The sequence below is a fragment of the Prionailurus bengalensis genome, chromosome D4, assembly GCF_016509475.1.
Source record: "Prionailurus bengalensis isolate Pbe53 chromosome D4, Fcat_Pben_1.1_paternal_pri, whole genome shotgun sequence".
Classification (NCBI taxonomy): domain Eukaryota; kingdom Metazoa; phylum Chordata; class Mammalia; order Carnivora; family Felidae; genus Prionailurus; species Prionailurus bengalensis.
In genome coordinates this window covers 57,298,663-57,325,137 of record NC_057359.1, presented here as the reverse complement: position 1 = coordinate 57,325,137, position 26,475 = coordinate 57,298,663, and the positions used below count along the sequence as shown (strand labels likewise).

The 26,475-nt window shown below is 38.9% G+C and overlaps 1 protein-coding gene across 1 annotated transcript in view; it reads right to left on the bottom strand.

The window, feature by feature from the left end:
* Positions 1-26,475, bottom strand: part of LOC122474406 (phospholipid-transporting ATPase FetA-like) — a 71,940-nt gene that overhangs the window by 38,352 nt on the left and 7,113 nt on the right. The window contains exons 2-10 of the mRNA XM_043565283.1: positions 18,811-18,869; positions 14,502-14,615; positions 13,610-13,708; positions 11,728-11,789; positions 6,414-6,486; positions 5,973-6,043; positions 4,833-4,915; positions 3,899-4,057; positions 1,389-1,477 (exon numbers count right to left, since the gene is read on the bottom strand). Of these exons, the coding sequence (XP_043421218.1) occupies positions 1,389-1,477; positions 3,899-4,057; positions 4,833-4,915; positions 5,973-6,043; positions 6,414-6,486; positions 11,728-11,789; positions 13,610-13,708; positions 14,502-14,615; positions 18,811-18,869 (809 nt within the window). The remainder of the gene's footprint in view (positions 1-1,388; positions 1,478-3,898; positions 4,058-4,832; positions 4,916-5,972; positions 6,044-6,413; positions 6,487-11,727; positions 11,790-13,609; positions 13,709-14,501; positions 14,616-18,810; positions 18,870-26,475) is intronic.

Genomic DNA, 26,475 nt, shown 5'->3' with positions numbered 1-26,475 from the left:
TTAATGAGTCATAAACCTGTCTTTGCTGTTATTTTCCGGTAGGATTTTATTTATGATATTTATCTTTACTGTGTCTCAATTTGCATATTTGTCAAATGGACTTGCTTATTGTCATGGATGTAGTGAGGCTACAGTTAAGTGAATAACGAATATTCTAAAAAGTTAAAATCACTCTAACAGATGTCAAGTATTATGACTGACCTTCAGAGAGGTAAACAAGTAGGTGACACTTCCTAGGCATATGGGAGACATTTTGTTTTGAAAACAAGCCCAGGCTAAATGACCTAACTTAGTGACTAATGATAGATGTTCCTAATATAGTCAGCGGCATATTTGCCCATGTCACTTTCCTGAATTTTCAAATGTGACTGTCTTCCTCATTAAGAAACCAGGAAATGTCACTTTATTTCTACTGCTAAAAGCTATGCAGGTAGTAGTAGAAAGAAATATAGTGGATACTAGCTTCTGGTCTCAAAGCTGAATGAACTTTCCTAATTTTCTAAAACCCCATTTACTAAATCCAAAGGATTTAGGAAAAGAACTGCAGTATTTCCCATAATAAATAATGGAGAAGAGGCAGTTTATAATTCAGATATTAGTGAGAAATACACAGAAACAAAAGGCATTTTTGAATTGTGAGAGTCTAAGCAATAGAGTAAAAATAAAAAGTCATAGAATTAAGTACAGGCAGCACTGAAATTGCTCAGTCATGCAAAGAAATTGTATAAGTAAAGAAATCAATGTCTATATCTAACAAGAATAAGGACAACCTGTATAGGATAGCAGGGAAATTAGTCTTCAGTTTAAACTTCTGTTATCAAAGCTATTATTATCTGTCGAGTGCTTTTCCAATTTCATTTCTCAGCAGCAGGATCTTTATTTTTCAACTGGTATCTTACAGAACAGACAAATGTGAAGCTGTTCTTTTTGAAGTGAGAATATCAGAATGAGGGAGCCAGAACAAAACTCACTTGATCTCAATTCCCCCTGCAGCAGACTCCTCTAAGGAAACAGTTTGAAAATCATCAGTTTAAGTAAGGTGTTCTATTAGTTCAAGTAAAGTTTTATTATAGTATCCATGAGTAAAATAGGTTATGGGAAAATAATTGTGTCAATTTCTAAAGCAGGGTTCTTGATCTGTTCCAGTACCATTAATCAAAGCATCAAATCTTAAACAAATTGTGATCATTCTAACAGGTATAAACTAGAGAACAGACTCCCTTGTCAATTGGCTCTATTCTTTTTTGCTTCTGACATTAGTAAATGGCATACTAAAACTGTTTGAGTCTTTCAAACAACTAAATTCCAAGTTGGAAATGCCAGCTGCTGCTATGGATGGAAGAAAAACATGTCTACTTGTAAAGAAGTTGAAAATGTCTTCAACTTACCCAGACCACAAGGACATTCAAGAGATGGTCCATGTGCGTCCGTTTAAAGGTGGACTTTCCACAGTTCTGCATTAATTTGGTGTCTGGTCCTAAGTGAAACAGGAAGACCAGCTCTTAGAATCACTGAATATACGCAGAGGATTGATATTGCATTGAAATATACCTTTATGACTACCTAATCAAACCTCTTGCCAAAGCCAGGGGATAAAGCCCTGGAGAAAGGCTCATACTTGGTGCCAATAACTCAAAAAATAAACATTTTGTTTCTAAGGATAATCACAACTATTTCTGCAAAGTGCACCAATCCTGATTCCTCTTTTTTTGGTACCTCAGAGAGTCTAGTTTTTTATAGATGAGTTAAGTCAGAATAGGAGCCACAAGCTTCTTCCTTTTTAAGTTTTTATTTTAATTCCAGTTAACATACAGTGCTATATTAGTTTCAGGTGTACAATATAGTAATTCAACACTAGGAGCCACAAGCTTCATTCTCATCATCATCTGGTTTATTTAGCTTAGAAAAGAGATTTTCTGATAAAGAGATCTCTACCTTCTTTTGAGGAAAACTACTGTTGGGCCAGGCTCTATTTCAAGTTTCTACTTGGGAAAGGAAGAATGGAAAAGGCAATGGCAGTGACTTCTGAGATGGAAGCCGGGGCTTTTCTGGGTCTGAGAGACAGAGATTGTATTTCCTCATGACAGGGCAGATAGTAAACAGAAGTAAAGAGCTTTTAGTGAATATTACTGACCAAAACATAAGCAGTTTAGAAGAAAGTATAAATAGCAATTTCTCTGGCCTTTACCATCTGATTGTTATTTTTACATGTATTCTAATGAAGGAATTTCATTAATGTTTACACATGGGGGAACTAGAACTTCCCTGATAATGTAGGCAAACACCGAGAATGCAGGGCATAAGCTATGCCATTCTTTCCTCTCAAGCATTTCTTGAAGGGCTTGAAGGGATGAGAAGTTTGGCTCAGAGCCAGGCAGCTACATGGGGCAGAATCTTCCAAGGGTCCTTAGAAAGAATGACCTTACCACAAGTTTCAAGGAGGACGTGGAGATCATGGTTGAACCTGGGTATCATGTAGCGGGAAGAGCAACTAAATTCTGCACTGAATACCTCAAGATGCTCTTAAGTGGTTATCAGTTCTCTTCTGCTCTGAGTTTCCCAAAGCCCCAAAAGATTTTTTGCTACCATGTAAACGAAGAGTCAGAGGGAAACCTTAACTAAATTTGTGCTGGTTGGCAACCTCACTGCTATTACTTTAGGGAAAAAAACCTTTTGCTGAAAAATGAACTTTTTATAAATGGCAATGTATAGGGGTAGCTGCTGAAGTACAGTGAAGAAAATAAGTGTACTTCAAATCTTTGGGGTTTGAGTCTAGTCAGCCTAGAAGCCACCATTATAGCTCAAGAACCAATGAAAAAAAGTTCTACTAAGGCCTCCCTGGACTCTTAGGCTTCTTTCTATGGCTTGGTTCCAATTATTTTCCACAGAAGTGAGGCATATAGGATCCTCATGTCTAGGAGTGAATTCTCTAGAAGGAGAGCTCTGAGTTGAATAGTATTCACTGTGGTAAATCTTCCTTGATGCTATCTTCAGTGTTCCCTATCTGCTTACTATGGTTGTTGTCATCAATTTCCATTGTTACCAAGTGCACAGGGTAGGTAGCACAGAAGCTTCTTCCTCCATTTTCCTGAACCACCAAGAATAACCCAAGAAAATCCCTCACTAAGCATAAGGGATTATAGTTCTAAATGACATCTCAAGAGGGGCCAATTCTTGGGGTGCTTTGGTGGCTCAGTCGGTTGAACGTCTGACTTCAGCCCAAGTCATGATCTTATAGCTCGTTAGTCTGAACCCCACTTGGGCTCTGTTTTGACAGCTCAGAGCCTGGGGCCTGCTTCAGATTCTGTGTCTCTCTCTCTCTCTGTCCCTCCCCCACTCACTCTGTCTCTCTCTCTCTCTCAAGAATAAATAAAAACATTAAAAAATTTTATAAAAACAAGAGGGGTCAATTCTAATGATCCACACTGCTTTTTCTCTGCCATGAATCCCTCACATTTTATTTCATATTCTTCTCCATAATGAACACCGTGTGTATTCTCTCCTGGGAGTAATCCATATATATACTCTCTCCTTTCACATGTTCCCCTTTTACATGTTAATTCCATGTACACTCTATGTGTATACCTTCTCTTGTGTCCAGATATGATCAGAAAGACATAAATGTCCTGTGGTCTTGTAACATAAAGACTTCCTTTAACAAAGGCAGAGCTAATAACATTGGCAGCTCATTGCTTGGGGAAAAAAAAAATTTTTTTTTCCTAAGAAAAAAGGTTTTTTTCTTAAATCTTTCATCTATCCATCTACCTCCCTCCTTTTCTATCTGTCTCAAAGCCATAGTGTTCTGATATATCTCTGAGTCCCATATCTACAACTTAGAAACTGAATAAGCACAAATTGGTCATGAATGGAAGTCTGCTGTGACTCTAAGGAGGCATACCAGTATAAATCACCAAGCCATAGCACCAATCTGTATTCCTGATGATGCAGCCTCGGAGTAGCAGCTTGTCATGGTCCAGGGTGAAGTCTTTTCCTTTATAAGTCAGTATTCCTGTGAATTTGTCCAACTTGTTATTGGGAGACTCACACGTCACTTTTCCTGAAGAAAAATGAAGGAGAAAGAGTCCTGGGTCTGTAATCTCAGGCCTTTCCTAACAGGACAGAAAGAGGCTTAACAAACAAGAGGAAAGAACATCCCTCTTTCAAAATACATACATCTTTTTCCTATCCTCTCTTAACTGCTGCCCACTGATTACCAGCTCCCTTTAGAAAGGCGGACAAAGGTTTCTGGGCATCAAAGAAGAGTAATTCTGTATGTGACATGGGTCATTCAGAGAGAGAAAAACCCACATGATAACTTATCACCATCAGTACTACCAGGTAATATGAGCTCTGAATCTGAAGAAATTAAAAAACTACTTAACTTAAAGCAAATCTAGCATTTTTCTCAAAATGAAATAATTTGGCCTTTTCTTGATTACTAAAATAGAATATGTCCTTTTTACAAAGGACATATACATATACAATACTAAATACATATACAATACTAAAAGCAGACAGGAGAAGGTAAAATTGCCTAGAGATAAGTGCTGTTAATCTTTTGAAGTACATCCTTCCAACTTTTTCTATACATGTACTCATAAACATATATGTTTCCAAAAATAAGCTTATGTTATATATACTATGCAGCCTACTATAATCGTTTTCTTTCACTTGTTAACATGTTGTGGATATTTTTTCCATGTGACTAAATACCAACTTGCATATTGTTCTTACTAAGTTATGTAGAATTCAATGTATGGATGTGCCATACTTTATTTAACCAGTCCTCTATGGATAAAAATGTGGGTGGGTGAGTGTACTTCCTAACTCACCATCAAAGGCAGAAAGCAGCTCCAGGTTATCTTCCAAATCACTGGTGACTGGGATGGCCTGCTTCACTTTCAGGTTGGTTTCACTATAGCAAAGGACACATAGTCACCAGAGCACAAGCCATACATACACCAGCAGCCTAAGTCTTCTTCTTCTTCGGATTTCAGGAAATAGATATTGCCAATAGAGCTTGGGCTATAGGTCTGAGCTCTAAGAGTGACCCCCACTGTTCTCTCTCTAGGACAGTACTGAGGTAGATGGCTTCACAAGGAAGCTGAGCATTAGCCCACTCACTCCCCTATCTCTCTGCTCTCATTCCCTGCAATACACTAGTAATATTTTAACCAATCCAGGAAATCTTGCTGGTCAGGTGCTCTACATGAAGCTGAAGAGACATCACAAAACAACCTGAAGGTGGCACCTGCTCCCTTCAAGAATAAGGAGCAGGTCCTTTTAAGAAGCTTGCACATACTTCCAAGTAAACATACTCCTCACCTCATAAATATTTATAGGACCCATGAAGGAATCCCAATTAACCATTTGCTGATACAGGAATGCATAGAGACAGAAACAAAAATGGAAGCCACATTTCAGAAAGCTTGGGCACCAAGAGGAATAGTTGTAAGAATGCCACTGATACAAAACTCCACAGGACAAGCTCCTGAAGATGGCCTCTATCCTCCTAAGACCTTAGCTTTTGCACGGTAATGAATTTGTAATTTAAATCCTTTACAGAATGTGGTATTTTATCAGTAAATAATTACCTCCGTACTCATCCTCCCCACCCCCCAAACCTCCACTGGAAACCTTGGAACTCTATTCAGAAATTTTACAGTTCTGTTTACCTCTTTCCTGCTACTCAGCATTACTGAATACAGTGAGAGTGTCTCCAGTTTAGAGATGGAGAATACAGAGTTTATTCTGCACCCAGGGGATGCAAGATTGTTGCTGCTAAGAGCTCAGTTTTAGACTTGAAATCCCAAGGATCTGGCCTCCTATTTTCTCTTATCTGGATATATCTAGTATCTTTGGCACTTCCATCTGAGAATAAAATTCATTCCCTGCATCATTCTCTCCCTCAGTGAGAAATTCTCTAAGCTGGCTCAATGGTCTTAAAATGACCATCAGGAAAGAACACTTACCCATCAAGTTCTGCTGTTTCTATATACGTCAGACTGTAAGGCTCACTGCTAGAGAGTAATAGTATATCAGCCTATGGTCAGAAAAGTCAGAGAAGATAAGGAAAGCAGGAAGGCAGACTTTTAATATTACAGTGGCAAAAAAAGCAATTACCCCAGAAACAGATATTCATCCTAAGAATTTTACAGATATTTGGTTTACACTCTTTGTCTAGGATCCACTGCTGCTACCACACTCACCCTCTCCTAAAGCTAGTCATTCTTTATCTGTAGCTATGGTGGGAGGCAGACAAAAACAAACTTCGTACAGGAGCCATTCATCTCCAGATGCACAGTGAAGCAGACAGAGGTCATCAAAAGCAGTGGCAGCAGAAGTGCTGAGAGGGTTCCTCTGTACCCACTCAAGTCAAAAAGAAGAAAACCACCATGCACAGAGGTACTCACCGTGACAGGCTGATTATTTCTTAGTTTTATTATATCTCCCACTTGAATATTCATCCATTTGTCCTCCTTTATCCTGTAAGAAAATGTGCCTTGAATGCCTGTTCTGAGAATTTCCCCATAGCCCTGCTTTCACAGTCAAGAAAAGAAATAAAAAGAAAAAAGTGGAGATGAAGTCAAGGCGTATAGAAGAACCAAAGTGGTTTGTGATGCATCCTTGCTATAATCAAGAAGGGGGCCCATTTCTCTTGACTTCAGGTTATAAGGATTTTCTAAAACTCTTTAAAATGCATATGTAGTCATATACACCCCTAATTATTCTTTAACTAAAAGTAATACATGCATATGGTAAAAAAAAAATAGTTCAAATAATAAATAAGCATGTAAAAAGAAAAATTCTCTCTCCCCAGATTTTAGTTTTGCTTCTCAAGGTAGCAAATGCAAATTTTTGTATTTGTTTCTAGAAAATATCAATCCAAATGATACAACATATACATTTAAAAGTTATACACTAGAGGGGCATCTAGGTGGCTCAACTGGTTAGGCGACTGACTTCGGCTCAGGTCATGATCTCTCAGTTTGCGAGTTCAAGCCCTGCGTTGGGCTCTGTGCTGACAGCTCAGAGCCCGGAGCCTACTTCAGATTCTGTTCTCCCCCTCTCTCTACCCCTCCCCTGCTCACACTCTCTCTCTGTCTCTCAATAATAATAAATAAACATTAAAAAATTAAGAAAAAAATAAATACAAGTTATATACTAGAGGGGTGCCTGGGTGGCTCAGTTGATTAAGGGTACCACTTCTGCCCAGGTCATGATCTCACAGTTTGGGAGTTCGAGCCTCAGATCAGACTGACAGCTCAGAGTCTGGAGCCTGCTTTGGATTCTGTGTCTCCGGTTCTCTCTGCCCCTCCCCAACTCGTGCTCTGTCTCTCTCTCTCAAAAATAAATAAACATTACAAAAATTTTTTTTAAGTTATACACTAAATACAGAATTTGCTGCACTTTGCATGTTTCATGTAATAACATATCTTGCAGAGTACTTATAGAAGATATGGCTCATTCTTTTTGATAGATAAAATGTATATCCTATCATATATGGTTGTACCAATATTATTTACTTATGTTAAAATTGGATTACTTTTGACCCCTCAAATCCTCACTTCCACAAAAGGCAGCTGGCAGTAGAAGCAGATTCTATAATACTACTGGCTCTTTCCCCTTCTGTTTTTTGTACCTCAATTTCCCCAATTGCATACAGCCCATAAATCCTTCCTTTCTGATAAAGAACGAAGCAAGATATACACAGTACCATAAGAATTTTGGAAATATGAGCTACCTCTTTGTAACAATTCTGTTATGCCAAGCACCCAAAGAGCTGGCAAAGAGAAGGCACACCTGAACGCCATTGTATGTTTCACCTTTGAATGAAGCCTTGTTATCTGCAGGCATGACACACATCACCACTTTGCCAGAGCACGGGTTTTCCCAGGACACCTTTACTGGGAAGATAACTTCTTTGAAAAGGGCCAAATTTCTTTTATTTAAAAAAAAAAAAGTCTTTTAATATAAATTCAGTTAGATAATCTTCTTCCACTTCCTGAGTTATATTTCTTTTTTAAAAAATATTTATTTTGAAAGAGAGAGAGAACACGCAAGTGTGAGCACGAGCAGGGTTGGGGCAGAGAGAGAGAGAGAGAATCCTGAGCAGGTTCTGCGCTATCAGCACAGAGCCTGTCTCGGGGCTCCATCTCACAAACTTTGAGATAATGAGCTGAAATCAGGGTCTGATGCTTAACAGACTGAGCCACCCAGGCACTCCCTCTGGGTTATATTTCTTTAAATCTTATTCCAAATTAAATTTTCTCTGTATGTTATAAATGTAAGTCCTTGTTGTAAAGCCATTATTTATATATCCTTGTATCTCCTTCTCTGTTTTTTTTTAAATTAAAAAAATACATTTTTTACATTTTTTATTCATTTTTAAGAGACAGAGACAGAGCACGAGTTGGGGAGGGGCAGAGAGAGAGAAGGAGACACAGAATCTTGAAGGAGGCTCTGGGCTCTGAGCTGTCAGGACAGAGCCTGACGTGGAGTCCAAACTCACAAACCATGAGATCATGACCTGAGCTGAAGTTGGTTAAGTGTCCAACTGAACCACCCAGATGCCCTTAAAATTGCTTTAAAAAATGTTTCTATTTATTTTTGAGACAGACAGACAGACAGACAGCATGAGTCGGGGAGGGGCAGAGAGAGAGGAAGACCCAGAATTCGAAGCAAGCTCCAGGCTCTGAGCTGTCAGCACAAGTCCAACATGGGGCTTGAGCTCATGAGCTGCAAGATCATGACCTGAGCCAAAGTCAGATGCTTAACTGAATGAGCCACCTAGGCACCCACTTCCCTTGGTTTCAAGTGTCATCTTTATGCAGATAAAATATAATATGTTTACTTATTTTGTTACTAATTTTCAAACCTGCTATATAGTACTGAAGGGGAATAGCTACAAGAGTTGGAGAAAGACATCTGAATATCTGTTGTATTTTGCTTTACTTTGTTTTACTTTGCACTCTGTCAGCCGTCATTTTCACCAGTAAAACATGGCAAGAAGGGCTACAACATTCTGGCTTCTCCTGAAGAATTAAAAGTTTCTATTTTATGATACAAGGAGCTGTCAAACTATTAGCAATTTGTTCCTGAACATTATAACAATCATGTGTCCCAGATTTAGAAGAGGGGAAGATATTCCTTTCTGATTTAAAATATTCAGTACTGTTGCGCCATAAGCACATTTTTAATTTCCAGGCATTGCATTCTAACTTCTGGTTTAGAAAATATGATCAGAGGGGCACCTAGGTGGCTCAGTTGGTTAAGCATCTGACTCTTGATTTTGGGTTAGGTCATGATCTCACAGTTCCTAAGATTGAGCCCCTTGCATCAGGCTCTGTGCTGACAGCACGGAGCCTGCTTGGGATATTCTCTCTTTCTCTCCCCACCCCCTCCCCTGCTCATGCTCTCTCTCTCAAAACAAACAAACAAACAAACAAACAAACAAACCAAAAAATAGATCAGAGAGCTAGAGAAGGCAGTGTTTTGATTCCAGAAGAGATCATTCACATTATATTCTGTTTTATGTGAATGGTACCTCCTGAAGCTCTGTAATATACTGGTACTTTTCCTACTACAAACACTCATAAATGGTAGATATAATAAAGTGAACATTCTTTCCCAAAGCAAGGCTATGTTTACCACAAAGTAGAGCCAGGAAAAAAATTAAAAGGTCAGCATGTTCTGAAGTTCTTGCTCTGAGTGAGCAAAGGGATTGTCAATCTTAATGATAAGCAATTAGTTTTAATTTAGTCCACTAGAGGGATAGGGCATGAAGCCTTAGGATCTTGAGAGGCAGTGAGTTGGAACTAAGGACCCCTCATAAAGCTCTGAAAGGACAACAACATTAGGTAAAAGGGGGTCTAAAAAAAATCAACCCACTGGCAAGAAAGTTTGTCTATCTTACTCTAGAAGGTTGGGGGTCAGAGAATAGAGGACTCTCCCCTAAGAATCTGTAACATTGTGAGGTGTGGGATCCAAATTTACAATTCCTCAAAATTAGGTTTCAGCAGGTGATATCCTTGAGTTACTTGGCAGAAGCAAACACAAAACCCCTCAGAAATGGTACAACCTCAACCCAGGACATTTAGAATTCTCATAAAGAAAATTTTACCAACAATGTGCTTGTAGCCAAAGTTATTGAGAAATGAAAATGACAGAAATCACAACTTGCAAAACCAACTTTTTCAATAGCAGCTCTACTGAAAACCATGTCTTCTAGAAAAGACAAGCCACTTTCTGAAATACAGACTGTTTCAATAACCAGCTTCACTGAGTGAAAAAGTCTAACAAGGCCCTGCTTGTGACCTCCCATCCTAAAACCACTCTATGGAAAATTCTTTTCCAATAGTCTTTCGAAACCCAAGTGCTCAAACTACTTGGGGAGTTCATTTGATGAAATCCATTTGGTCAGTAACTCCCTAGCCTAGCAAATTTCTAATACACTCAGTTTTGTCTTTTCTTTTTATTTCTATTTACTTTCTTCCTTTCTTTAAAATTTTCTTTTTTCTTTTTATTGTTATTTTAATGTTTACTTATTTATTTTGAGAGAGAAAAAGAGAGCATGCAACATGCTCAGCCTGAAGCAGGACTCAATCTCAGGACCGAGAGACCACGACCTGAGCCAGTATCAAGAGTCAGATGCTTAACGGACTGAGCCACCCAGGTGCCCCTTAAATTTTCTTTTTAATCATAATTGCATTTTTTGGTGGCATCTTATGAGAGGCTTCAACAGACCAAAACACTTGAGGGAATAATCCACCATGAGTAAGAATTAGCAGCCTCAATAAATAACAGAATTAAATGCCCAAGAACTTCACATAATAGAATTATATGATTAAAACCATAGCTCCTGGGTATTCTGTAGGGCCGCTGTGAAAAAGACTGGACTTCAATTTTGAATTCCTTCAAGTTTGTACTAATTTGCAGTCATGCTACTGCGCACACTTGTAATTTTTTCTTTTATACAACCTCTATTGGTTGAATTCTTCCCCATCCCTTAAGACCTAGCATAGACTTTACCTCCTCCAGAAAGTCTTCCTTGATTTCTTTAACTAGCTATGATCATTCATTTTTTATTAATTCCTATAACTTCTTGTGTCTCTTATGATAGTCTTCATATTTTGCTTTATATAGGAATTATGTCTGCCTCAATGCTTTCCTGCCAAAGGTAAATTGCTCAAATTTTGTAGGATATCATCAAATATAAACATTTACCTATTGACAACACTTTAGATAGCTATGACCAAACACCATAGTAATGGGGTCAAAACCAATACTTTCTTTAGATTGTTAACACAAGATGACCTGATCAAAGACTATTTAGTAGAATGGCCAATAAGGCATGTCAGAATCTACTGATGTTCTAAAGACAGATTTCTATCTCCATGTTCACCACTGCACTAATAATAATCATTTATATGTCATAAATTGTTAATGGCCTTAATATATATTATTTCATTTTCATTTTTGCCACAATCCTCTAAGGTAGAGAATATTATCTTCACTTTATAGATAGGAAATACGAGGCCGAGAGAGGTCTGAGGTCACATGGCAAATTCAGGGTATACTAGCTCTAGAAACAAATTCTTATGTTCAACCCTAGGTTCTTTTCACTGTCCTGAATTACCTTTCCAAAGCACTCAGCACATCAAGCTTTAGCAAGGACAACCTTAAGCCAGAGCTGGTCCTACCTAAACTGATTTCTCTACAACTTACCTGCCATTCATCACCACCATTACAGAACGGTTGTTGACGTGATTGTCATTTTGGTGCCTTTTCTAAAATTACACAAGACAATGTTCAGGAAATGGGAGAAGAGTAAATTGCATGTAGAAGGTTAATAGTTTAATATTTTGAAATATTACCCAATGTACTTCTTATTTATAATTTTTCTTTACCTCCCAAAGCCTTTCTACCATTAAAACCAGGGTAAGAGGCTGATTGTCTCAGAGAAGATGGGAAGAAGGTCAGAAAAAGAACCAAGGGAGAAGAAAGAGACAAAATCTTGGTTTTAAATATCAAAAGCCAAAGCCTGGGGGAATGAGAACAAACAATTTAGTCAAAAGTCACAGAGGAGAGAATGAAAAATGATGGACAGGACTAGAATCTCAAACACCTTGGTAGGAGCAGGGAAAGTTAAGAATTCTCAAACTTTCCCCCACCATAGTCAACATTTAGAAGCTTCTACAGTAGATGCAATAAGGAAAGAGCAACACAGATCTTCTATTCAAAGACCAAATAGAAGAGGGACCAATACAGAGCATGTACTGATGCTCACATGAATCTTCTACTTCCAATTGAGATTACTCCCTGGGAAAACGGCAGGACTATGAAAAGGGCAGAGAGAATCTTGAATTTGGCAGAATGCTTATCTTAAAGAAACTGAATTCTAACCCAGAAGTAACTGGGTTATCCTGAATTGGCAAATCTAGCTTTCAGCTCTCAATTAAAAAGGTTCGGGATGGCGGGGTGGTGGTTGTGAGTTATACTGAGTTCAGTTATAGAGAAATAAAGTTACATTTTTTGCACATCTGAATTGTGACTAAACAACCACTACATGGCTAATTCTGGGTTTAAAAGAGTTGCAGAGTTAAAAGTCTAAAGAAACATCCTGCTTGCAAAGTTTGGTCTAAAAATCTATTCTGGTGGGGCACGTGGGTGGCTCAGTCAGCTGAGCGTCTGACTTTGGCTCAGGTCATGATCTCGCGTTTCCTGAGTTCAAGCCCCACATCGGGCTCTGTGCTGACAGCTTAGAGCCTGGAGCCTGCTTCGGATTCTGTGTCTCCCCCTCTCTCTGCCCCTCCCCTGCTTGCTCTCTCTCTCTGTCTCTCAAAAAATGAATAAATGTTAAAAAAAATTTTTTTAAATCCATTCTGGCAAAATCAGAAGGACTCTCTGAGGGAAGATGGAGGCAGGTCAACAGGTCTGACTTTCTAAATCCCACTAGCAGACCTGGTACTGGGGCGGTATGCTGACTATTTGATGTTGTAAGGAGCAAAGAGGATGCCAAGCAGCACTCGTTGGAAGCCAGTTTTTCCCTCCAAGGCCAGCAAAGGAGTTGGCCTCTGTTTATGTTGTGAAGTGCTCTAAAACCAGAGAGTTCCTAGCTGAGCATCCCTGACAGAAGTGAAAACTGGAAAGGGAAATAGGGAGAGCTAGAGAGGAGAAGGGGAATGTGGAAAGGGGAGAAGAAAAATAAGAACAGGGCAATGAGGGAGGAGTGGACAGGGAGGAAGGGAAGAGGAATATAAAACTTGGAGAAGGAGGAATGGAGGAAGAAAGATGAGAGCAAACTCAGAGAAAGCAAAGTGAAGGAAGAGGGGGATTATTAAAAAGGAAATGGAAGGAAGCCCCGAAAAGGGGCTAAATGGTGGCACTGGAAGACAGAGAAAGGCCTTGCACTGCCCCTTTCTGGCCATGCATAGACTATCAATCTTGAGGCTAAGGGAATTACATTTTCTTCTGGGATGGTTAAGGAAGCAAACATCTCTTTTAATCCAGTGCTTCTTCCTAGCACTAGGTAGTTCTGAGAAGTCTCTTTTGACCCCCCAGCCAGACTAGGTCAGTGAAACACTAGAGGCCCAGGAAGCCACTTCACCATGTCATCGATGGCATCCTTCACTGCTGTTATGGACAACACCACCATCAGGGGGATCACAGTTGTGTACCATGCCAAGGAGGAGATCTGGGGAATCAACTGTGAGAGGGAAGGAGGGAGAAACTTAGGTTAGAAAGCTTAAAGGACAATGTATTTCACCTCAGCACCACCCCCACCACTTTCACCTCCACAGGTTCATAATGATTTCAACTATCATAGTTGTTTTTCACTGTTGTGGAAATATAAGTAATATAATATAGGAGTAAATATAAATAAACAACTCCCAAGAAAGGATGAAAGAAGAGGATACGGTAAGTTGCCACCCATCTGTACTGAACTTCACTACTTTTGTCTTGATGGCAAAGGGCTATTTCTCCTCTGATAATGAAGGTTCTGGCAAGGAGCTGTAGGGGCTGGGAGATAAAAGTGGACATCGGAAAACCATATCCCATCCCTCAGCACAAGGGGAAATGAGAAAATCTGTCCCTCTCTCCTAATTTGGGCCGACCCTGCCCTGCTTCCTTGCCCTGTGCTTGTATTCTTATCTTCTAAATCATTCTCTTTTCTCAGAATTCCTCTCTGTTAGCTTTCTGTCAGGGAGGCTGGGACAACAAATGAGGAATGGGGTTGTAACTATGGTTGGGGTAAAGAGTCTGTGGCCTGCTGGGTCAAGCTGAAGTGTGGCCATGCAGCCATGATGAGGGAGCAACCCTTCCTTGGGATTCAGTGAACTTGTCCTACTCTATAGGACCAGCCTGACATTCCAGCCCATTCATTTGCTGGTTATCCAAAGAGACATTTCTCAGTTTAGGGAGGGGAAGAACTGATTACACAACCAGGCCCCAGAGATACTGATAAAATGCTCTGTGGAAAAGGCCCCCAAAGTCAATACCTGGAGGAACAGCAAAATGAGGAAATATGCATTTGCAAGTCTCTGGAATTGTTCAAATAGGTTTAGGGGCAAGAAGTTAAAGACATTATATCTTGAGGTCTTGATGGTATTGTTCTGCAAGTAAAAGAAAACAAGTGCAATTAGAGGAACAAAAGACTCCACCTCCTAATCTTAACAAAAAAGACCAAAACCACTCCTTGAAACAGGAAAAAGCCATAGTTCCTCCACCATGGGGTGAGTGGGAAGGGGGGAAGAAGTGTTTGTCCCCTACTTTTCTTTGAGACCTAGAGAACGCAAAGAAGGCAAGGCTGATCAATATGGGATTATTCTCAGGCACAGAATTCTTTCTTTATTGATGCTATTAATAATAATGATAATAAAATCAACAATAAAACTTACATTTATTGAATATTTACTACATGCAAGGCACTATTCTAAGCATTTTATGTGTAGCAGTTTATTTAATCCTCATAACAACCCTCTGAGGAGAGTACTACATGATCACATTTTTGAGGATGAGGAAATTGAGGCACTGAGGTGAAGTTATTTGCCCAAGACCACATAGTTAGTTGCCGAGTTGGGACTATGCTGTCCCCTGAATCCCATAGACATCCAAATGCCTTCCTTTCATAGAATCAGAGATCCTTTAGTGTCATCTTATGGGTGATTCTGGTCCTCCTTAGCCCTAAAAAGCAAGTCTGCCATTTGTATAGAGCTCTCTAATGAAGTTTTTCTAAGCCTGGCAAACTCAGTTTGGTGTGCTTTTACATATTGCTTTCAATGCTGAAGGATGTCAGATGCCAAAAGCAAATTACTCTTTCAACCTTAGCCCACTGGAGGTTCCTACAGTGGTCCCTATGGGAAGACACTTGCCTTTTACTTGTCCTGAGAGAGTCTGAATAGTTGTGGTTTATATGATTTTGCTGTGTGAAAATGAGAACTTGCTCCCTTCTCAATCCTGATCTCAGGATGTTGACAGGACCATCTTACTTTCTACCTTTGTGTCTTCAATCATGTGACTTAAGATGTTAGAACTTGAATATAATAGCTCAAGAAAAGCAAAAGAATGAGACCAAACAATTTCCTAAGGATAGGGCTTCTCCCTACCTCCTCCATCTATAAGGCCAAAACAAAAGGAAAACCCACATGCAGTCGTGAAGTACAGATATTGCTCAAGTATGAAGAATCTTGCTGGAATCTGCCTTGGGAAAGCACCAGAGGCCTTCTCTTGGAGAATTAAAACCATTTAGTCCTAAGGTCAAAACTTGACCAGCAAGCCTAGATCCATTATTCAGTCAAGACTCACCCATGTATTTCCCTAGGGAAGAGAAGTTTGTCATAGAGCTTAGGAGTTTAGAGATCTTAGTTAGAAACTAAGATTTCTTTGGTGTTTTCTCCATAATTTTCTAGTTAATAATCAGTCAAACACTATAGATTTCTCAAGGCTTCTCTGTTTATAGCCCTATTCTGAGGTCTACTAGTGGAGGCTGAAAAAAATTAAAGATCTATTCCAGAGAAGCTCATAGGTCTGTCTTGAATGAAGTTCTAATTAAATGATCGCTATCAGCCCTTCTAACCCTGAGAATATACTATTCTAACATGGAAAAAGTTTTCTTTGATCATGAAATACTCGGACTTTCTCAGTGTCTAAATCCAGATGGTTCTGATACTTGGAACCGAAGATCTTTTGATCTTTTGCCTTGCTGTAGCAGCTGGCCTTCACTACCGATTTTCCATTTGATTTTATAGCTGATTAATGTATTTAGGTTTGTACTCACTTTGTAGCACTTGTTTAGCAAACAAAGACAAAAGCCTTGCTGATTCTGTCTCAAGACAGAAATATCAGTACTTCTTTACTAACTTGGTAACTAGAGTATTTTGCTCTACTTTTAAATGCCAGGCCAGAAGTGGTATCTAAAGAATATAGAACATCTGCTTACCTATGAGTTTCTTCAGTGTTTTGTTTTGTTTTGTTTTGTTTTGTTTTTTGTCAGATGTGATAAAATTTAAGCATAACAGAGGTGGTAGATTTTGGTTTGGGCTATTTGGGCAGTGAGACCTGCCTGTTGGCTAAATGGGGGAATAGATAACATAAGGCCAAAGCCATAATGGGGATCAGTAGTTGAGGGTTGAGGAGAGGAAAAGGAGTAGGAATGGAAGAGAGTAGAAAAATAGGAGAAAAATGAGCAATGGGCCGTGGAAATGAAATGGTTGTTAAATATATAAGAATAGGTCAGATCTGCTTATTAATTCAGCATATATGTATCAAATGCCATTATGTGCCAAATATTGCGATGCAAACTGTGGATGCAGAAATGAATGAGACTTATATCCTTTCTTCAAGGGGCTATAGTTTCTTGGACAAAGAGAGTTAACATTCACAAGTATATCTAACTCCCATAACCACCATGTAAGGTGAACATTATCAGGCCCTTTTCATAGAGGGAATTCAAGATCAGAGAAGGTAAAAAAAAACATGCCTAAAAATGCAAGGTTAGTAAGGAGTACAGCTGTGCTCAAAAGCAGGTCTGTCTGATGCCAAAACCTAGCTTCACTGCTCTATAGTGCCTCTTATACATGCCTAGAAGGTAGAAAGGGGGGAAATCTGCTTCCATGGCCATACTCTGAACACTGTTATTATCCAGAACCTAACTCAGAAATCATAAACTAAAAACATTGCTTATATAACTGTAAATATCTAGAAACAATCCAAATGTCAATTTGTAAGAAACTGGTAACCTAAACTATGCTAAATCTGCATAGGAAATACTAAGCAGGTGAAAAAAGAAAAAAAAGAAAAAGCTATTATGAAAGCATCTTGACAACTTAGGGTTCAGAATAGTGTAAGAAAGGGACACCTGGGTGGCTCAGTTGGTTAACTGACCAACTTCGGCTCAGGTCATGATCTCGTGGTTTGTGAGTTTGAGCCCTGCATCGGGCTCTGTGCTGACAGCTCAAAGCCTGGAGCCTGCTTCAGATTCTGTGACTCTCTCTCTCTCCCTGCCCCTTTCCTGCTCATGCTCTTTCTCTCTCAAAAATAAATAAACGTTAAAAAAAATAGTGTAAGAAAGTGGATTTGCTTTATTTACACAAAGCACTGAATTCCTAAGAAAGTAATAAAAGTGATTCCCTATAGGGGGCAGATGTGGGCAAGGATAGGTGCTGGTGTATGAATTTTAAATACATAACTTTTATGAGCTATTCATAAATAAATAAGTGAAAAATGAACAGTCCAATAAAAAATGGGCAAAGGTCATTAACAGGTAGTTTCCATAAAAAGAAATAAAAAAGGTTAATTAACATGAAAAGATTATTGAACTCACTTGAAATTAAGGAAAGATAGAGAACAAAATGTTTTTTCATTCAAGAGCCTGGCAAAGATGAAAAAGATTGATAATACCTAGTTGGGCAGGAATATGGAAAAGCAAGCAGTCTCTACTGTAGGTAGAAATATAAATGGATATAATCTTTTCAGAGAGAAGTCTGACATTGTGCATCACAATTTTTACTGTGTTTTCTTTTGGTCCAGCCAACTCACTTCTAGGAAATTCTCGTAAGATATATTCATATAAATGTGCCAAAATATACGTATAATGGTGTTCATTCAGATAAATGGTTTGCCATTTATCATAGCAAAACACTGGAGACTATTTTTTGTTTTTTTGGAGGGGGCACCTGGCTATGAATGGAAACATTTTATTTTAAGGTTTATTTATTTTTGAGAGAGAGACAGAGAGAGAGACACACACACAATGTGAAGCTGGCTTCTGGCTCTAAGCTGTCAGCACAGAGCCTGATGGAGGGCTCGAACTCATGAACCATGAGATCATGACCTGAGCTGAAGACAGATACCTAACTGAGCCACCCAGGCACCCCTGAATGGAAACATTTTTAATGTTCATCAATAGGAGACTGGTTAAGCAAATTAAGGTATATTGATAAGAGTGGAAAACCATGCCACTATTAAATGTATTGGGTAGATCTATATGTATTGTCATAGATAGATGGGTAAGTGGAAAATAAAGTTGAACTATGGTTTCATTTGTGTAAGAAGCAACTATAGCATCTCTTTGCTAGAAGTGACATATGAAACCCCAAATCTGAGATCTATTCTCTCCTGAGCCTGGGTCATTAGAACTAATTTTGGTTGTTCTAAGACCTCACTGTACCAGCCCTTGTTGTATAGGAGTTTGAAAGTAGAATCTATGCTGTAGGATCTACATCTACAACGAATTCATGCCCCACTCACAAAGTGGAATATTAGAGAATACCAGCCCCCTTCTGAAGTAACTGGAGGCCCGATACTCACAGGATATCCAAACCTAGTATTGAATTCTCTGTTGTTGGCTTGCAGAGATCTCTCTTGTTCTGAAAGAGAAGAGAGAAATGATAAGGATAGCCCTCTAAAGATCAGCCTGGGATGCTGACCACCAGTGAAGACTTCACTAAATCTTCACACTTTCTCACTGAGGATTATGTCTACAAATGGAATTTTCCTGGGGTGTCTGGGTGGCTCAGTCAGTTGAGTGTCTGACTTTGGCTCAGGGCATGGTCTCAAGTTCATAAATTTGAGCCCTGCATCAGGTTCACTGTTGTCAGGGCAGAGCCTGCTTCAGATCCTCTGTCCCTCTCTGCTCCCCGCCCCATCAAAAATAAATACACATTAAAAAAATTCAATGGGATTTTCTTTCTATTTGAAGAATCAAGAAATACAATAAAAATAAAAATCCTTAAGTGTTAAAGTTTTCTGGAGGCAAAATGACAACAAACTTTTGAGGACTTTTCCACCATGAGTGCCTCTAGTAATTCTAGATTTTGTCTCCACAGACAATAGGATGGCCTGTACCAACATCACTGCTAAAGACAGAAACTCAGCCCTCTCTTATCAGTCAGTTCCAGCACCTTATTTTAAGGTATCTGAAGTTCTTCCCAAGGCAGTTTTACCTAAACTTGCTAATGAAATTTAAATCCATAAATTATTAATGAGCATCTATTGTACACAGGCCAGTGTGTCTGAAGCTGTGAGGGGATAAAAAGATGAGTAAGACATGGTCCCTGACTTTTAAGGGACCTGAAGTTTAGTGGGAGTGAGACTGATAACCACAACACATGCCAAAATCATCATATCAACATACAGAGGTGTTACGCACTATTTCAAATTGTGAGCCCATTATTGTTATGAAAACTCTTCAGATAGATTTTATTAATAGATATTTTTTTGCCCTGAGTGAAACATTCCTATAGTCTCTTCAATTCTGCATTAGTTCAATAAACATTTACTAAGTTCTTGCCAGGTGTCAGGCTTCATGCTAGGTCCTAGGGTTACATTATTCCTGATCATACTGGGATTCCTATTCCTAAAGGGGGAAGACAAACGTTAAAAAAAATTCAATCTAATGTAAAAGCAGTGATATAGGTAAGAATAGGGTGTTGCGGTGCACAGAAGAGAAGAAAGTCAAGGAAAGTAGGATATGGAAGTGTTTCTAGAGGAGAAAATATCTTAATTATTTAAATGAATATGGTATGAGTGTTTCCCAATTTTCTTGAGCTTGAATGGTATATATACCAAACAACCCAGAATTTGGCCTGAAGAGGTGACACTGCTGCTAAGCTTTCTACACTTAGTGCTCCTAGAAATTCCCAGACTGTTTCCACAGAATTTGTCTCCTCAGAGAGTGGGTTCTAGCAACCATCTGCTTCCGAATTATACTGAGTATCTATTTTCTTCCAGCCCTCTAATGTCTTTGACTCATGGCTTCCAGAATTACAAAGAAATTTCCTTCTTTGGTTCTCAAAGATTCTTTCTCTAGGCTAGAGACTCCTACCTGACCTTGAATTCACTCACCTCATCCTTTAATAGAAGTCTCTGGCTCCAGGTCCTAGAAACTTAACACTGCAACTATTAAATTTTTTTTTTTTTGGAGATATAACTCACATAAAATTCACCACCTTAAATTGTACAATACAGTGGTTTTTAGTATATTGATGAGGCTATGCAATCATCACCACTAAGTCCAGAACATTTTCATCACCCCCAAAAGGCCCCCCAAACCCATACTTCTAAGTCCTTCATTTCCCCAGTCCCTGGCAAACACAATCTACTTTCTGTCTCTAGGGATTTTCCTATTCTGGATATTTCATATAAAGAGAATAATATGTGGTCTACTGTGACTGGTTTCTTTCATTCAGCATAATATTTTCAAAGTTCATTCACATTACAGCATGTATTACTATCTCATTCTTTTTCATGACTGAATAATATTCTATTCTATGGACATGCTGCATTTATTTATCCATCATAAATATCTGGGTTTTTTCCATCTTTTGGCTATTATGAATAAAGCTGTTATGAACATTTATTTGTGTACAATTTTTTGTGTGGACGTTTTCATGTCTTTTGGATATATACATGGGAGTACAATTTCTGAGTCATATGGTAACTCTATGTTTAACTTTTTGAGGAACTGCAAAATGGTTTTTCACAGTAGCTGCACTATTTTACATTCCCACTCACAACATAGGAAAGTTATAATTTCTCCACATCCTCACCAATGCTTGTTATTGACTTTTTTTTTTAACTATCTGAATGGACATGAAGTAATATCTCACTGTGGTTTATTTTATTTTATTTTAGACAGAGAGAGAGAGAGAGCATGAGCAGGGGAGGGGCAGAGAGAGAGGGATAGGGAGAATCTTAAGCAGGCTCCACACTCAGCCACCCTGGGATCATGACCTGAGCTGAAATCAAGAGTCGAACGCTCAACCAACTGAGCCATACAGGCACTCCTCATTGTGCTTTTGATTTTCATTTCCCTAGACTAATGATGAAGTTGAGTATGTTTTCATGTGCTTACTGAACATTTATATATTTTCTTTGGAGAAATGTCTGTTCAGATTCTTTGCCCATTTTTAAACTGGGTTGTCTTTAATAACTCTTAACTGAGTTATAAAAGTTCTTTACATATTCTGCATAGAAGTCACTTATTACATATACAATTTGCAAATATTTTCTCCTACTCTGGTTTTAAATGCCACTTTTAGGGGAGTATCTGGGTGGCTCAGTCAGTTAAGTGACTGACTTTAGCTCAGATCATGATCTCCTGGGTGTGTGAGCCCCATGCCAGGCAGGCTCTGTGCTGACAGCTCAGAGCCTGGAGCCCACTTTGGATTCTATGTCTCCCTTTCTCTCTGCTCCTCCCCTGCTCACACACTCTCTCTCTCCTTCAAAAATAGGCATTCCATAAATAAATAAATAAATAAATAAATAAATAAATAAATATGCCATTTTTACAATGTACCACATTCTAACATATTGAATGTGATTCCAGGTTTTCTATCATGTTCTACTGTTCTACCCATCTTTTAAATTATATAACTTTTAATACAGGATAGTAAGTCTTCTATTTTTGCTTTTTAAATGTTTGTTTATTTTTGAGAGAGAGAGAGCCGGAGAGGGGCAGAGAGAGAGGGAGACAGAGGATCTGAAGTGGGCTCTGCACTGACAGCAGAGAGCCTAATGCAGGGTTCGAACTCATGAACCATGAGATCATGACCTGAGCTGAAGCCAGATGCTTAACTGACTGAGCCACCCAGGTTCTCCACAGGTCTTCTTTTTTAAAGTCTTCTTGGCTATTCTTGTCTATTTTCTCTTCTGGATAAACTTCAGAATAATTTTGTCCAGGTCCCTCAAAACTGGAGTTTTGATTAGAGACAAAGACAGAAAATTGTATTCACCAGAATTCTGGGGATGAATGAAAGTGGGCTATCAGATGTGGCAGAGCTACCCCCATGTGAAAAACAGTCAGGTCTGGGAAATGACACTGCTATTTCTCAGGAGGCTAAGATCATAGACTTTTTTTTTTTTAAGTTTTTATTTTAATTCCCGTTAGTTAACATACAGTGTTATATTAGTTTCAGGTATACAATATGCTGATTCGGCACTTCCATACATCACCCCCTACTCTTCACAAGTGCACTCCTGAATCCCATCATCTATTTAACCCATCCCTCTAATCACTTCCCCTCTGGTAACCATCAGTTTGTTCTCTATAGTTAAGAGTCTGTTGCCTGGGGTCTCTCTCTTTTTCCCTTTGCTCTTTTGTTTCTTAAATTCCACATATAAGTGAAGTCATATGGTACTTGCCTATCTCTGACTGCCTTATTTCACTTAGCATCTCTAGCTCCATCCATGTTGTTGCAAATGACAAGATTTCATTCTTTTTTTTTATAGCTGATTAATATTCCTGTGTGTGTGTGTGTGTGTGTGTGTGTGTGTGTGTGTGTGTATTGCATCTTTCTTATCCATTCACCAACTGATGGACACTTGGGCTGCTTCCATATTTTTGGATATTGTAGATAATGCTATAAATACAGGGGTACATGTATCCCTTTGGATTAGTATTTTTGTATTCTTTGGGTACTCAATAGTGGAATTGCTGGATTGTAGGGTAGCTCTATTTTTAACTTTGAGGAAAAGTTTTCCATACTGTTTTCCAGAGTGACTGCAATGGATTACATTCCTACCAACAGTGCACAAGGATTCCTTTTCTCCATATCCTCACCAATACCTGTTGTTTAGAACAGACTTTTGAAAAATAGCTGAGGAGACAGCCAATGATAAGACAAGGACTCTTATGGTTCTTCATGTAATTTCCTCTGTTCCTCCTTTAGTCATCAGCAGAAATTACCAAACAGCATGAAGTCATAACATGAATAAAATTAAAAAAAATTTTTTTAATGTTTATTTTTCTGAGAGAGAGAGAGACAGAGAGAGAGAGACAGAGAGACAGAGAGTGAGACAGAGAGTGTGAGTTGGGGGAGAGGCAGAGAAAGAGGGAGACATAGAATCCAAAGCAGGCTCCAGGCTCTGAGCTGTCAGCACAGAGCCCAACATGGGGCTTGAACCCACAAACCATGAGATCATGCCTGAGCCGAAGTCGACACCCAACCAACTGAGCCACCAGGCGCCCACAAGAATAAAATTTCTTATAGAAAATACCTAAGGGGGCAAAGTCTGCACATTGGGCAGTGCAAAAATACAGATTTATGAGGAAGTTCAGGGATTTATATAAATTATGGGAAAGGTGAAACTGGGATGTTTAGCTGCTTTTGCCCTAGGATATGAGAGATTATACAGATTAACTGGGATGAATTGACATTTTTGCACTATTAGTCCCCCACTCAGTGACACACTATATATCCCTGTGAGGAAGAGAGTTGTTGGTGTACCCCTGGGAACCCGCTCTTCTATGCATTGTGATCATACCTGTATAGTTACCTTGCTAGCAATGCATATGAGTCTTCCCTGGGCTAGGTTTACCATCTTTCTATGCACCTTGTAGTATGTTCTACTCAACTAGTGCAATTCTTTCTCATTATTTCATTCCAATGATTACAAGGATTATGTGAATAAAGATGGGGGAAGTTGAAACGGAACTGATAGGACCTTTTGCTGTGCCTTGTTTTGGCTAGTTAGTGGCTTATTTACAACTTTGTGATATAAGACTTTCAGCTAACCATTGTAGCTTAGGTTATCCAAAAAAGTAGAACATGTATGGCTTAGATAATTTAGCTGCATATAGGATTTAGAGCTGCTGGTTGGCCTATACTATTTGTGCAGGGACATTTTCAGTGGCCCAGATAACTGCCCGATTAGGGCAGAGTACCAGGACAGCATTGGTGTTTCTACTAGTGTTGAGGTTATCCAATCCCTGAGTAGGCTAATCTTCTGTGTTCATAATCAGCTCAGGCAATGATAAGTAAAATCAGTCTCTCCCATGCCATGTGCCCTTCTAATCATATCCAAAAGACCCAGCACAGTCTCTCTGTTTATTAAAATATATTTTATAAGTCTTGGGGTACCTGGATGGCTCAGTCAGTTAAGCGTCTGACTTCGGCTCCGGTCATGATCTTGTGGTTTGTGGGTCTGAGCCCCACATCAGGCTCTGTGCTGACAGTATGGAGCCTGGTTGAGATTCTTTCTTTCTCTTTCCCTCTCCCTCTTCCTCTCTCTCTCCCTCAAAATGAATAAATAAATGTTAAAAAAAAGAAATGTTTAAAAAATATTTTATAACTCTTGATAAAGTTCTATTCTAATATTTTCTTATTGAATTTTGTATTTCTTATTAAATTTAATCCTAGATATTACTAATTATTTTTAACTTACCAAAGGTCTAACAGGTTTTTCCAGCAACTCATCTGGCTGCAGTAAGCTATTTTCTCTAAGCCCACCAAACCCTAAGAGATACATGGAGTCCAGGCTCTGCACAGAAATTTAATACATACCTCCCTCTTTGAGTTTGAGAGTAAAGTAAAGCAGGGGCACCTAGGTGGCTCAGTCGGTTAAGGATCCAACTCTTGATTTCAGCTCAAGTCATGATCTCACGCTTTATGACTTTGAACCCCACTTTAGGCTGCATGCTAATAGCATGGACCCTGCTTGAGATTTCCTCTCTCCCTCTCTCTCTACCTCTCCCCCACTCACTCACACGTGCGCACATGCATGCATGCATGCTCTCTCTCAAAATAAATAAACTTAAAAAGCGAAAAAAGAGTCGAGTAAAAGAGGTAGATCCCAAAGTTCAGAGCCTGAGCTGGTGGAGACAGATTGAAACTCCATATTGGGGGCAGGATTAACCTTTACATAGTTCTGGCTCATTGATACCGGATCTTCCATGAAATAAGAGAAAGAAGAAAAGAAAGGAGGATTTCCATCAGGAAAGGAAGAGGAATTGAGGGCTAGAAAGTCAGATTTCATAAGACACCACTAAAAAAGGAAAAGCAGGAATGATGAGAAAAGTGGTTTAAAACATCAGTTGGCACAACCATCTAGGAGAAGAAATTCAAAGTCTGAGAGATAGAAGACAAGCTGAAGGAAAGAAAGTCATCTTTGAGATAATAAAGGCAGGAAGACAGTTATCAGACTGATTAATAAAAGATTAATTCAAGATTCTCTAGGGCTTGTGAATACCATTGAGAAAAGACGGGGATGACTAAGTGTTTTCCCCGTTACTTGTTAAGTCAAAGTTCATTTCTGTTTGGCTGAAACAAGAGTGACAAAATGTGAATTATGGATGAGAGGTTAGAACTACAGAAGACCGGAAATTAGCTTGGACAAGGAAAGTCTAAGAGACAGTCTCATTAAAGAGGTTCTGGCTATGGAATTCAAGGAGACAAACACCTAGCTGGACCTCTGGTAACTGGAAAATGTGTCTATCTTTGGTAACTAAAGGGTTAGTTTACAGTCTGTGGATTGAAGGCCTAGTTTCAAAAGGACATGTGCTGAGATGAGAGCTGGACTGTGGGTGGTAAAATAATTGAACTGAAAGGGCCAGAATACTGGTGAAGCCAGGCCACTTGGTATTATAAAATGTGCAGTGGACCTAGAGTTTAAAACTATGGCAGCCTCCAACAGGGGTTAATGACATGAGCAACTGAGGCTGCCAGGGTTCAAATCTCAACCCTCCACTTACCAGCTATGTAGCCTTGAGGAAGTTACTTAACCTTTCTGAGACTCATTTTTTTAGTCTGTAAAATAGAAATGATAATAATACCTACTCATAAGGTTACTGTGAGGATTAATAAGGAATACAAAGCATTGTTTTAGAACAATTCTTGATATATAAAAATGCTTAGAAAAATTTGGCTATTCTAGACTGGGCTTTGTGACTAAACTGTTAAATGACTTAGGGCAAGTCACTTTCTACTTCTGGGTTTTAGTTTCCTCATATGTAAAATGGGGTAATAAAATCTTACCTAAAATGCTAATGTGAGGGTTAAATGAGAGGGAAACTATAAAGTGCCTATATAATTTCTGACACATCAAAAGTGCTCATTAAATGATATTTTTTTGTCCTTTATCTTATGCTATGTCAAGGAGATTCCATAACTATCATTGATACAGTTGTCTGTGCCTAATGGATTTTGAACTTTCAGCTATCTCCTGTGGATGTACAAAGCTAATCTAGCCAGTAGA